A 12,923-nucleotide genomic window follows, 5' to 3' on the forward strand; every position below is an offset into this window, starting at 1 on the left:
AGTTTTCAAGCACCTGAAAGAATTTGATGGCTGAAGTTGATTATCTGCATTAACAATCTACGATTATTGGACATAAATTTTATACAGTATATAATAAAGACAAGAACCTACCATGGAAGAAAATTCTACTTTTTAAATATATGTTCATAAAGGTAAAAATTTCAAAATAATTCTTTTGACCATGGAGAATATAAATTTAGGAAAATCAGATCAAAAACTCTGTTTTCTTTAGAAAAGGATCTCGATGGTCAAGGACATTAAATCCACCCAACAACTTAATTAAATATGATTCACGTACACATTAATGCAATAAAAATTTGGCATTAGCAGTTAAACTACTTCTAAACGAGAAATAATAGGCATGACCGGTTTGTTGCTTACCTGCAAATGTAAATAGTTTGTTTACTTAGCTCCTGCTTCCACTAGTATATAGCTTATTGTGCCAAGTATTGAAGCTTTTTTTTTTTTTTCAGTTGTAATTTTTCCGGTTATTACTCAACTTTACAGAGGGAAGGCATTTTGCATTTTCTTTATGTTATGACAATGAAATAGAATCCTTTTCAAAAAAATTTTTGGAAATTAAAAAAAATTGTTCTAAAACTGGCTGCTGTTCCTGTATTCAGTTTCGAATTATTGAGCTTCAAATCACAATGAAACAATCTTATTATTACATGAATCTCCTCTTTACATATATAACTAATTGCAATTCACTTGAACCTTCCAAGCTCCTTTTTTGATCCATCCCACCAAAACCCCTTCTTCTCCTTTGCCTAACCCATCTGTGATGCTCTCTGGTTTGTTGATTTGCCCGCCTAGGTCAAAATTTGAAGTTCTGTTTCCTGTGGTAGTTGGTGCATACGACTCGGGCTGTGGGCTGCTGTGAGTTGGGCCTGGATGAGATGTTCTTATCTTGGCTGGGCTTCATGTTGATCCGGTTTAACATTTTAGTTCTGTATCTGTGTAGCCTGGTTTGGTTTTACCCTACTCAGTGGGCTTGATTTTATCTTTTTTTTTTTTTTTTTTGGGATCCTGGGGTATGTATGCCCTTGTATATTGTGCAGACCGAAAAAAAAACAAAAAAAAACTTTCTAAACAGAAAAGCCATTTAGAAAGAAATGGTCGAGTAATCCAAATTTTGGGAAAAGGAAAACCAGAATGAGAGCTTTATTATAGATTTATTCTATGATTACAAGAAAATATATAACCTTACTTTCTTTTAACATTCAAAAATGTAATAATAAAAATTAGATGTATCTAATTAATATAATACGTTGCTCCCATTGGTATTCTAAACCATCATGATATATATATATATATTTTTGGTAAATTTCTTCCATAATATTTCATGAGGAGGCGGTTTGCAAAAGCTGAAGAGCTTCACCAGTTGGTGATCTGGTGGACATCCGGAGACTTATATATTCTTGAAAAGTAAAAGGAATAAAGAGACGCGGGTGGTCAGAATCCACCAACTGAGCTGGTGCTTCCACTTTCTCCTCCTTTGGTCCTAACACAAAGCAAGCCATTGATGTTCGTATTGTTCCTTCGTTGCATTGCACTCTATGCTTCACGTTACAAAATCTTCCATTGCTCCAGGCCTGTTCACATCAATCATTATATATATATATATATGTTCAGAAGGCTAAATTAAAAAACAAAACATAATTTTTTGCATTTTCTTTTGTCAATCACACATCTACTTTGCTGCTATGAAAGGGGAAGGATGAAAACAGTAAATGAGACATATTTTATAGTAGTAAATGATATCATCAAGTAGAAACCATGCGTGCGTTTTGTAAGGGAGCTTTTGTTGCACCCCACATTAATCAAGAGGACTAATATTTTCTTGTAATCCAAACAGACAATTGGGCACGTGGCCATTTGACTAACCTTAGCAAGGTCACCAACATTGACAAGGAGGGTCCCTGGCATTGGATCGATGGGGAAAAGTACACCAGTCTTCTTGTTCACGGCTTCCAGACCATTAACTATTTCATCATCATGTACTACGGTCAGAAATCCGGCATCCGAGTGCATCGGAGCACCAGTTGATCCTACAGTTTGAGGACTGAAATAGTATTTGTTTAATCTAAATCTGCATGGCCATCCCTTAAACATATCACTGCTAAACCCCATACTCTCTCCCAACCTACTTCCAAGTGTCATGGCCAGCTCATGTATAGCTTCAGTGTACTTCATTATTGTCTCCCTGTAAAAAATAAAAATAAAAATAAATAAAAAATAAAAAATTGGAAATCCAAATCAGGTTCAATATGTATTATTAGTTAACAAAACTACATATTTGCTCTAGTTATATAATATGAGAAGTATACTATTTTGGGCCATATAGCAGTTTTTGTTGCTAACAAAGCAAAAGAAATAGTTGTGTATACAACATTTAATTAAATAAAAGTTGATATATAACATATGAGAAATGCTAAGCGTTGCGCAACATCAGTCGTTAGATCTTGTGAGTCTCATAAATAACATATTGGTTGCATGTGGTGGCAATACCTTTGGTGAGGAGAGACATGAAGGTGAGAGCACAAGGCATTGACAGCTCCAGGGGAGGCCATGTCATAAACGTCCAATCCCTCAAGAAGAGGACTGGCCTCAAGAGGTGGACTGTACCCCTTGCCGCCCACCGCCTCACCATACAGGCGTTTGGTTTCCACCGGGAGGTCGAGGAGAGATCGGGAAATGGACTGCATCTCAGACAGCATAGTGGCGGGAATGCCATGGTTGATGATCCTAAAACATCCCCACTCCTCACATGCTGCTACTAGTTTCCCAGATTCTCCAGGAAAATCTTGCATATCAATCACAGGGATACAACAAGTAGTAGCCATTGATGATATTTTCTTTGATATATATATATATATATATTTCTCTCTGCCACTCCTTTTCTATTTTTTCTTGGATTGGCTATCCTTCATCTCTTGTGATGCACTCCTTTTATAGATGCCAACATCAGGCATGGGTTAATGGGAACATGAGAAATTGAATTTGCCTAGGTTCAATTTGTCAATGTTGGTCATGTGCACGTTTCATGTATTATAATTTATTTTTATATTACTAATATAAAAGATTTAATTTCTATTAATTATTCTATTCGTCTCGTGTAATTTTCTTTCTTAGGCTGTTGACTAAAACTAAATGTGCATCAAGATTGATTATGTTGGTTCTCTCTTAGACATGCATCTAGATCATTCCCTTTGCACAAAATAGTCTAGTTCACTGTACAAGCAGTACTGTTAAACTGAGATTGTAATAATCTTTTTATTTTATTTTTTATTTAATGATATTGTAATGTTTTATATATATACATATATACGTGGAATGATGTTATATGAGGGCTGTATTTTTACAATTGTTTGCATCTTCGATTCAAGTTGTCGGTACCATTTATTGGAGCCCTCTGTTACAAAAGAGAGGAGTCCACGTGTTTGATTTTGATAATAGAAAATAATAAAGATGTGAGTTCGAGTGAGCACGTTTATTGGGATGCCAAATGGAGAGTGTGGAAGTGAAAATGGGTTTGTGATTGCGGTTGGTGGCCTACCGTCTCTCATAAAAGTTGGATGTGCATAACCCTATTCCATGCCAAATCCAACCGCCAACTGTGAGCCCCACAGTCCACGGACGCTTAAATGATTTTGGAGCGGAATGAAATTAGGATTGAAAACATAAATAGTGGAGGCCGAAAATAAAAAGACCACAACGTGTCAGCCCAACTATTCCATTCAAACAATTGCATCCCAAAAATCCGTTCCGGGGGAGGATTTATCTTCCTGGCATACAAGCTGAGGAAAGCTGAAACAACAAGTATAATAATAATAAATAAATGGAAAAAATGAGAAACAAATCTTTGAAGACCACCTACCATTTTGCGGTTTATCAAATTAAATAAACAGCAGCCAACAAAAGTTTCAGAAGAGTCTTAATAATCAAGAATAAATAATTATACTAAAAAATTACCATAGAACCACGTGAAAGGCCAAATAGAGAGATGAGATTAGGAGTGGCAATTCGTATTAGTAGATCATAAATTCATAATCGTGTCGTGTTAAATATTCAACTAAATAGATAAATTTATACTTGACACATTTAATAATCGTGTCAGAAATCTTCAACACTAACCCGACTTGTTTATTAAACTGATTAATAACCTGTTTATCAAAACGGGAAATTTAATACTCAATCAAATAATAAATACTAGAAATTTGTTATCACAATTAACAAAAATATTCAAAATAAAAAGAAAAATCATAAGGCATAATCAATGTTAATATTGAAATGATTTAACTGTTCATAATAATTGGGTTTAAATAAATAACATAATACATAAGTCGTATTCATGATTATGACATGTTGAGTTAAACGAGTATAAATAGGTTACATGAATTGAACCCCTCCCTCTTAATATGACAAGATTAAGTAAACGAATTAATCGTGTCAACTTATTTATGACACAAACTCATTTAAAGTCAACTTAAATTTATTTGTCTTGTATCGTATTCAAATCGTACTAACGAATTATATCGTAACTTACCACTATGACAGTGGGCACATTTGGGGGGTGCACAAAGTTAAAAGTAAAGATGACCTCGATTTGAAGTGTGGCCGACGGACAATATGAACCGCTGACTTTAGTTTCAAACAATCTCTCCTTTATTTGAATAAACTAAACTCATTCCATGGTAATGAATGAAAGCCCATTCATGGATGGTGCTACTAATAATGATGAGCAGACGACCGCAACTGAGCTTATAAATGGACACAGTGGTCATTTGTGACAAGTGTGAGGGCAAATGGACAAATTTGATTTACAAAATGTAGAAGTTGTTACAGTAACTTGATAATAAATCCCTGGCATCAACGTGATTCATTGAACTCCCCTAATCACTCAACAAAGATTAGGGAATTATATGGTGCAGGAAGCTGTTAGCATAGAAAAAAACATATACTACGATACGGTATGAAAACACATGATACGATAATAAAATATTAATAAATTTTATTTATATATATATATAAATATAAACAATAATTTATAATCTCAAAGCTATTCATCCCATAATTCCATTAGATTGAAAATAATTCAAGAATATAAATATATCACATCACATAAATCAATGACAAACAAACATCTAGAAATCAGAAAAAACTCATTTACTCAATGATCATTCGAAGTAAGTACCTAGGATAGATAAATACGGGTACAGCATAAAAAAAAATCTATGCATTATGTTTACAATACGTATTACATTCCTAATGAATAAGTTTTTTTAATTTAATTTTTTTAACTATATATATAATGAAAAAAGATAACTATATTAAATTTTAATTGGAAATATATATATATATATATATAGAAAGAATTGAAGTTTTCATTGCATATAATATAATGTACATTAATCTAACAATTGTGAGAACAAACATATATATTTTTATTTTCGTTTGATATGTAAAAGAATACATATATTAGAACTTTCATGAATGACATTAAATCTTACTAAATGTAAAATAATTAACTCCAAGACAAGTAATACAGATGAGAGACAATCTTTAAAAATGGGTTAAATATATTTAATGTGCACGTAACACACTTTTACTGTGAGATTATTAGCATACACATTCCCATAGATATTTTTAAAAGAGCAAAAAAATAAAACCTATATTTCATCATTACTTTATGGGTGTTTTTGCAATTTACTCATATAAAAACTTAGAAAAAGTGTCCAAGAATTTTAGACTTGGAAAAAGATAAAAATAAAAAAATAAAAAAAGGGGCAAAGTACAATGACACTCGTGAGGTTTTATCAAAAGGACACTCAGATACAAGTTTGCATATTTTGAGACAATGACACTCCCTCAAGTTTGATACAGCTACCAAAGACACCCCAATGGTAATAAATTAACATTTTTGCCCTTTAACTTTTATGTTGACCAATTAAAATGTTGAAATGATTATTATAACCTCATAACCATAACCATTTATTTCCTTCTCTTCTCTTATATGGCATATCAAAGACAAGCACATCGAAGGCGGATCGAAGACGTTGTCGATGAAGAAGACAAGCAGATTGGCAGTGAAGTGTTGTGAGGTCCTCTCGGTCTAGGGGCAAGCGCCAGAGTTAGGGACGGTCCGGGAGCCATCGTATCCAATATAGGCAGAACCGGAGCTGTGTTGGTGGGGACATGCGTCGCCGGTTTCTTCAACAGGTGGGTCTAGACGGATATGGCAGATGCAAGTTCGCCGTTATTGTCCTCAGCTCCAAAGCCGACTTTGCCTCCTCTGATGGGCGATGGCAGTGATGGGCTATGGCAGAGATGAATCGGTGGCGGCGTAGATGAGGGTGACGACAGAGAGATTCGGCTTTGATGATGTTGACTATGATGGAGGCGGCGGCAAGCTCGGTGATGTGCAAAGCTGAAGACGGTGATGTCATGACTTGGCCATGGATGGTGGCGACAGCGAGATCAGCTTTGGATGATGGCGGCAGGCGAGCAAGGACGGCTAGAGAGAAAAATCCGACGGTGATGGATTCACTGTTCTGTAAATAGGTTGCTCTTTTTTTTCTTTTTTTCTTTTTTTTGGCTTTGACTTTGTAATTAATTGGTGGTGATGATTAGTGGTAAGGGGTGAAGGCTAGTTATGAATCAACAGCTAAAATAAATTTGGGTGGTTATTGGGGTATAGATGGTGGCGGTGGGGATGGTGGTGGCTGTGGATTTTGGTGTGGTGGTGGCGTCGGAATTGGTTGTTGGGTTTTTGAATTGATTGGGTGTTGAGAGTAATTTGGTCATTTAAATATTTTAATATTTTATAATTAAGATTAATAAAATAGTGAAAGGTAAAAGTCTTTTCACATGTTTTTAAGGTTACGTTTAAATGGTAAATTTTACAAGGGGTATAGTTGTTTCAAAATAAGTAAACTTTTAATTGAGTGTCTTTTTATCAAACTTTAAAAAGTATCTATTTACCCAAAAATAAATAAATAATAAAAAAATAAAAATAAATTGACTAGAAGATGACCCTCACCTCATCACGTACATCAACAGAAGCTTCAAAAGCGTCAGCCGGTCAATAGACTAATCGATATTGAAGACTGATATATGTTTGAAAATTGCACCCAAACTCTCATTATCATCAGCTTTTTTTTGTTGACAAATATTATTTAGTAGGACCTTCCGAAATATATATATATATATATATATATATACATATACCTAGTATTATATATACACGGTGTTCAACTATGTTGAAGAATTTGATGACCGACTTTAATCTGCATTAATATAGTATGATTGGTCATTAACAGTATATGTAGGAGTAATAAAGACGAGAACCTACCCCTACCGTAGTACCATTCATGTGACTACACAAAGCAGCCATGACTAAGAAGTAAAAATTCCAACGAGGATGGAGAAATAAATTAAGGAAAATCAAAGTCATGTGTTATAACACGTGTCAATAAAATGATATCAGAAACTTTCTTTTCTTTTATGGGATCTAGAAGGTCAAGAGGAGGTTAAACTCCACCCAGCAACCTAATGACGAATTCACATACAAAATTGGCATTAGCAGTAAGAATCTAAGCTAAATTTTTATAGATAAACTATTATTTAAAAACAAGTTACGGAGTTCTCATAGCAGGATGTATGGTCACTCATTGTTTAATTACGAAATTTAGATAGATTTTTTAAATTTGTGTAAAATAAAATAAAGGGTAAATTGCAAAAAATTCCGCTTAACTATTACTCACTTGCAAAATACCTCCCTTTTGTATACTTTTACCAACAAACCCCACTCAACTATACTGAGAAGGGATATTTTAACTTAACACTGTGTAATGATTTTTTGAGATAATTTTTTAGACCAAACTACCCCTCAAAAATACTGTTCATCATCTTCTTTGTATCTTTTAAAAAAAAAAAAATTCTTGCAAACTTAACCTCTCTCCCTTTACTGTTACACCCAAACAAAGAAAACTAAGATGTTGGATCATCCCCACCTACCCAACAAGGAATACTGTGTGATACCCCTCGGATCCGAGACACGGGTTGATCAGGCCCAGGCCCAAACCCGAGGGAATATCAAACAATTAAAGTATTTTAAAGCGAACACAGATGACAAAATGAAATAATAAAGATGGAATAATAACTGAAAGAAACATTAATTATAAAATCCTCCATTTATAACTGAAAATTGAAACTCTAATCCTCTAAAACTTCAAGGTTACAACTCGGGAATCCACTGATGGACCCCTAACCAAAAGTTCAACAAAAACTGAAAACTGAAAATAGATAATGCTAGAAATATCGGGAGAAGTCCTACGTAATCAGATAAAGGTGAGACTGTCCTCGACAAGCACGATCAAGCTCTAAGGCTGGAACCGTCCTGTACCTAAAAAGAATAATAAAGGAGTGGGTCAGACCCACGAGCAAGTTCTAATCTAACTGCAATCCATACAGTGACCCGATACGCAGATACACCGTAGACACCTCACAATATCTATCTAGTCCATACGTATAAATATATCCACACTAAGGGACATTCACTAGTCTACAATAGGGGTCTCAACCTGAATAGAAGGCAACATGCGAATACGCACCCAAAGGTGGGCATGAATACCTAGACCTAACAGGGTACACCTCAACCTATCATAACCAGCTACGCATCCACTGCATATACGCACCCTAACCAACGAGTCTGAGACTCAAGCTCAACTCGTGGTACCATAAACATATATATAAAGTCCGTCCAAATCCAGGGTAAGCAGTTCAATAAACTATTTATTAAACTGACATACAATAAACTAACTAGTTAGTCATTCAACTTATTCAGTTGATATGACTTAACTACCATCCGTTAATCCAGGAAGTCATCCAACTTGTTTGCAGCTGATCTGACTTAGTCACAATTAGGATTCGATATCTTTCAATCCATTCCATTAATCCATTAGGTTAGGTTTATGCGTTTTGAGCTAAACCGTCCCTAGTATGTCACCGTCCCATACCAGTACATACCATCCTCCATATCCATGTAAATTACAACATATATAACAGTTCAATAATTTACAGACCAAAAACTACCATCCAAACAATTGCAGAAACCTATTTAAAAGTTCAGCAATTTAAATCCAAGCATTTAACCATATAGTTGCAAGAGACGATTTAACAAATCAACAACTAACATCCAGAGCATGCATAGACCAAATTTAATATGTCAGGGACTCCATCATGCATGTGAATAGGTTAAATAATCCTATTATTAACCAATAAATTGCTAAAATAATTCAGAAGATTGGTTAAATATTTCAGCAGTTTAAATCCAAGCATTAATCATATAGTTGCAGTAAACAAATTAATAATTCAGCAACTAGCCTCCTAAGCATGCATAGATCAAAATTAATAATTAAAGGACCTTATCATGCACTTGAATGCATTCTAAAACAAGTTTTATAAACACATTATGTTCCATCAAATTGCTGAATTTTATTTCAACAATTAATTCAACTTCCATTTGTTAAGTGCCTTAATTTTTACACTGTTTGTCCCGACAACTTAGAATTAAACTTTACTCAATTTAGGGTCTTAATAGCACTCAAAATTCATTCCTTGATCCCTCTGTAAAGTTCCAAATTCATTCCAACAGTCTCCATGCTCCAACAGTGAACATAGTATGTAGAAAAAAAAAAAAAAAATCGTAAAAGAAATTACAAATAACAAGGGAGCCTGCTCCAGAATTTGGAGCAGGCTCTTTTCCAGCGTAGAGCCGGCTCTAGGACTTCCTAGAGCCGGCTCCACTTTGTTGTGGGAGCCGGCTCCTGCTTCCATGGAGCCGGCTCTCACCTCCTGTGTGAGCCTTCGTCCCCGGTGCGTGTTTCAGCTCTTGTGCTCCTTCTCCGGCTTATTCCTAACCCTCTGTTAGTTTTTAAAACCAAACTTAGGACTCGTAATTTAGTCTAGAAGCATTCCCCAAGATTGTTTACAATAGTTTTGAAAGCAATTACAGAGTTTAATCAGGCCATTTAAACTAGCGTTGTTGAAGAACGGCACTGAAACTAAATTGCAAGATCAGTTTTATCCCAACCCCTCTGTTCTTTCTCCAATTTAAATTTGAAGTCTTAACTTACGTCTAGTATCCAGTCAGACCTTTGTTGATTTCAGTAAGATTCAAAATAAAAATTAGAACAGTGGGACGTTATGCCAAAACCGAGTCAAGAAAACATACGCGCTATAATTATTTTGTAAATAAATTTTGCACAGATAAAACGATCAAGCAAATTATATATCAAACATGCATGGTTCAGTTTAAGGCCAATTAATCTCCTAGAGACTGTCTAGGTGCACAGAACACAAGCCAAAGGGAAGGAGAAAGAGAAGAACTTGCCTGTGATTTCAATCTTGAAATCCCTGTGTCGTTTCTAAGTTTTCCGGAAATTCTGAACGCCGCCAAGCTTCCTATAACTCAGTCTCTAATCCTTACTCAACCTCCTTGGTCCTCTCTGTACACTTCCTTTTAAGCGTCACTCTGTTTTCCCCACAACTGCTCTCTGTTTCCCTCTCTGTATCTTGGGTACGTGAATAGGGTTTTGTTTTTCCAACCCTTGATACAGAGTAACCATATATATATAGGCGTAAAACATAAACCCTAATCCATGTTTAATCAGAGACAGAGCCCTAATTCTAAACCTAGTCGGCCCATGAAACTACTTTTGTTACGGCGTGAAATTTCCAACCCCAAAGTTAACTGTAACTTAAAGCAGAATTAAATGAAAAACAATTACATAATTAAATCCACTTAATTAATTAATTTCAATTAAAAACCCAATTAAATAATTAAAAACACTTAATTCAATTTAAAACACATGACACATAGGTAAACAACAATTAAACCAAATAATCACATAAAACAATTTAAGTCAAAGTTCAAATAACCAATTAAATAAAAATGCGATAAAGATAATAAAATAAAGTTTTAAATATGTTAAAAAAAAAATGCCGAGACTATCCTTTTTAAAATTAGGGGTATTACATTCTTCCCCCCTAATAAAAGGAATTCCGTCCTCGGAATTCGCTCTTACCTTCTTCCAATATTTCAGGAAACTGCGAGCGAATGACATCCTCCCGTTCCCAAGTGGACTCAGCCTCATTGTGATGACTCCACTGCACACGAACCAAAGGGATAACCTTATTGCGAAGGATTTGATCCCGACGGTCAACAATAAGACATGGTGGCTCCAAATAAGTTGCATCCGGCTGCAACTCAATCTCCCCAACATCGATATGTTGATACCGATCCTCATCTCGCAGAAATTTCCGCAACATGGACACATGGAATACATTGTGAACGCGATCCAAGTTATTCGGAAGTGCCAACCGATAAACAACAGCTCCAACTCGATCCGTAATCATGAATGAACCGACAAACCGCGGAGTCAACTTCCCTTTCTTCCCAAAGCACATAACACCCTTCATAGGAGATACTTTGAGAAGAACTTGATCCCCAACCCGAAACTCCAAAGCACGAGTGCGACGATCAGCATAGCTCTTCTGCCTACTTTGGGCAGTACGCATGCGATCTCGAATAAGAGCAATCTTTTCAGAAGTATCCTTGATGAACTCAGGACCTAAGAATCGATTCTCTCCAACCTCCATCCAACAAACAGGTGATCGACACGGGCGACCGTATAACGCCTCAAAAGGTGCCATCCCAATAGTCTTCTGGAAACTATTGTTATAAGCAAACTCCACAAGTAGCAAATATTCCTCCCAGTGGCCCTTGAAATCTAGAACACACGACCGAAGCATATCTTCCATAATCTGATTCACCCTCTCAGTCTGTCCGTCCGTCTGAGGATGATAAGCAGTACTAAGGTGTAACTCCGTACCTAAAGCCTGCTGAAAACTCTTCCAAAATCCAGATACAAAGCTTGAATCCCTGTCCGATATAATAGACAATGGAATGCCATGTAGCTTCACAATCTCTGAAATGAAAAGCCTCGCCAACTGCTCCGAAGTTTAGTCAGTGCAAATAGGCAAGAAATGAGCTGACTTGGTCAACCTATCCACAATGACCCATATGGAATTATGCCCCTTGAAAGAATTTGGCAACCCTTCCACAAAATCCATAGATATGCTCTCCCATTTCCACTCCGGAATTGGTAGTGATTGTAGAGCTCCTGGCGGCCTCTGATGATCAATCTTAACCATCTGACAAGTACTGCACTGAGAAACAAAAAGAGCAATGTCTTTCTTCATACCTGCCCACCAAAACTGCCGTTTCATATCCTGATACATCTTATCGCCTCCTGGATGAACAGAGAACTCAGAGTGGTGAGTCTCAGTCATCACATCCTTCCTCAAATTATCAGCAGAAGGTACCACTAACCGTCCCTTGTACCTTAAACCTCCATCAGCCCCAACATAGTAGAATGGAACCTCTCCGGAAGCTATCTCTACGACCTTGTCGACACACTGCTGATCGGTGAGTTGTGCTTGTAAAACCTTGCGAATGATGGAAGGTGTAACCACCATGCAAGCCATAAAAGCGTCTGACAACTCATCTACATTCTTCAAAGCATTCCACTCAATAGAGAATAGAGCAGAAAAACTACCAACAGGCCGGCGACTGAGTGCATCCGCCACCACATTCGCTTTCCCTGGATGGTACTGTATAGAAAAATGATAGTCTTTTACAAACTCCAACCATCTGCGCTGTCTCATATTCAGCTCCCGCTGAGTGAACAAGTACTGCAGACTCTTGTGATCACTGAATAATCTGAAGGACTCACCCAACAGATAATGCCTCCAAATGCGCAAGGCAAAAACCACTGCTGCCAACTCCAAATCATGTGTTGGATAATTAAGCTCATGAGGCTTAAGTTTCCGAGATCCATAAGAAATCGGTCGCTCCT

The 12,923-nt window shown here is 36.2% G+C and overlaps 1 protein-coding gene across 1 annotated transcript; it reads right to left on the minus strand.

The window, feature by feature from the left end:
• Positions 1-620: 620 nt before the first annotated feature.
• On the minus strand, positions 621-2,907 carry LOC132310347 (2-oxoglutarate-dependent dioxygenase DAO-like). Its single transcript, XM_059808529.1, has 3 exons — positions 2,512-2,907; positions 1,888-2,206; positions 621-1,595 (listed from the first exon to the last, which is right to left on the minus strand). Exons 1-3 carry the CDS (start codon positions 2,844-2,846, stop codon positions 1,344-1,346), a joined length of 906 nt encoding a protein of 301 aa, XP_059664512.1. The 5' UTR covers positions 2,847-2,907; the 3' UTR covers positions 621-1,343.
• Positions 2,908-12,923: the final 10,016 nt, after the last annotated feature.

This window comes from Cornus florida, unplaced genomic scaffold, assembly GCF_030987335.1.
Source record: "Cornus florida cultivar Cherokee Brave unplaced genomic scaffold, ASM3098733v1 CherokeeBrave_3.0.0_Hap2_Chr05, whole genome shotgun sequence".
Lineage (NCBI taxonomy): Eukaryota > Viridiplantae > Streptophyta > Magnoliopsida > Cornales > Cornaceae > Cornus > Cornus florida.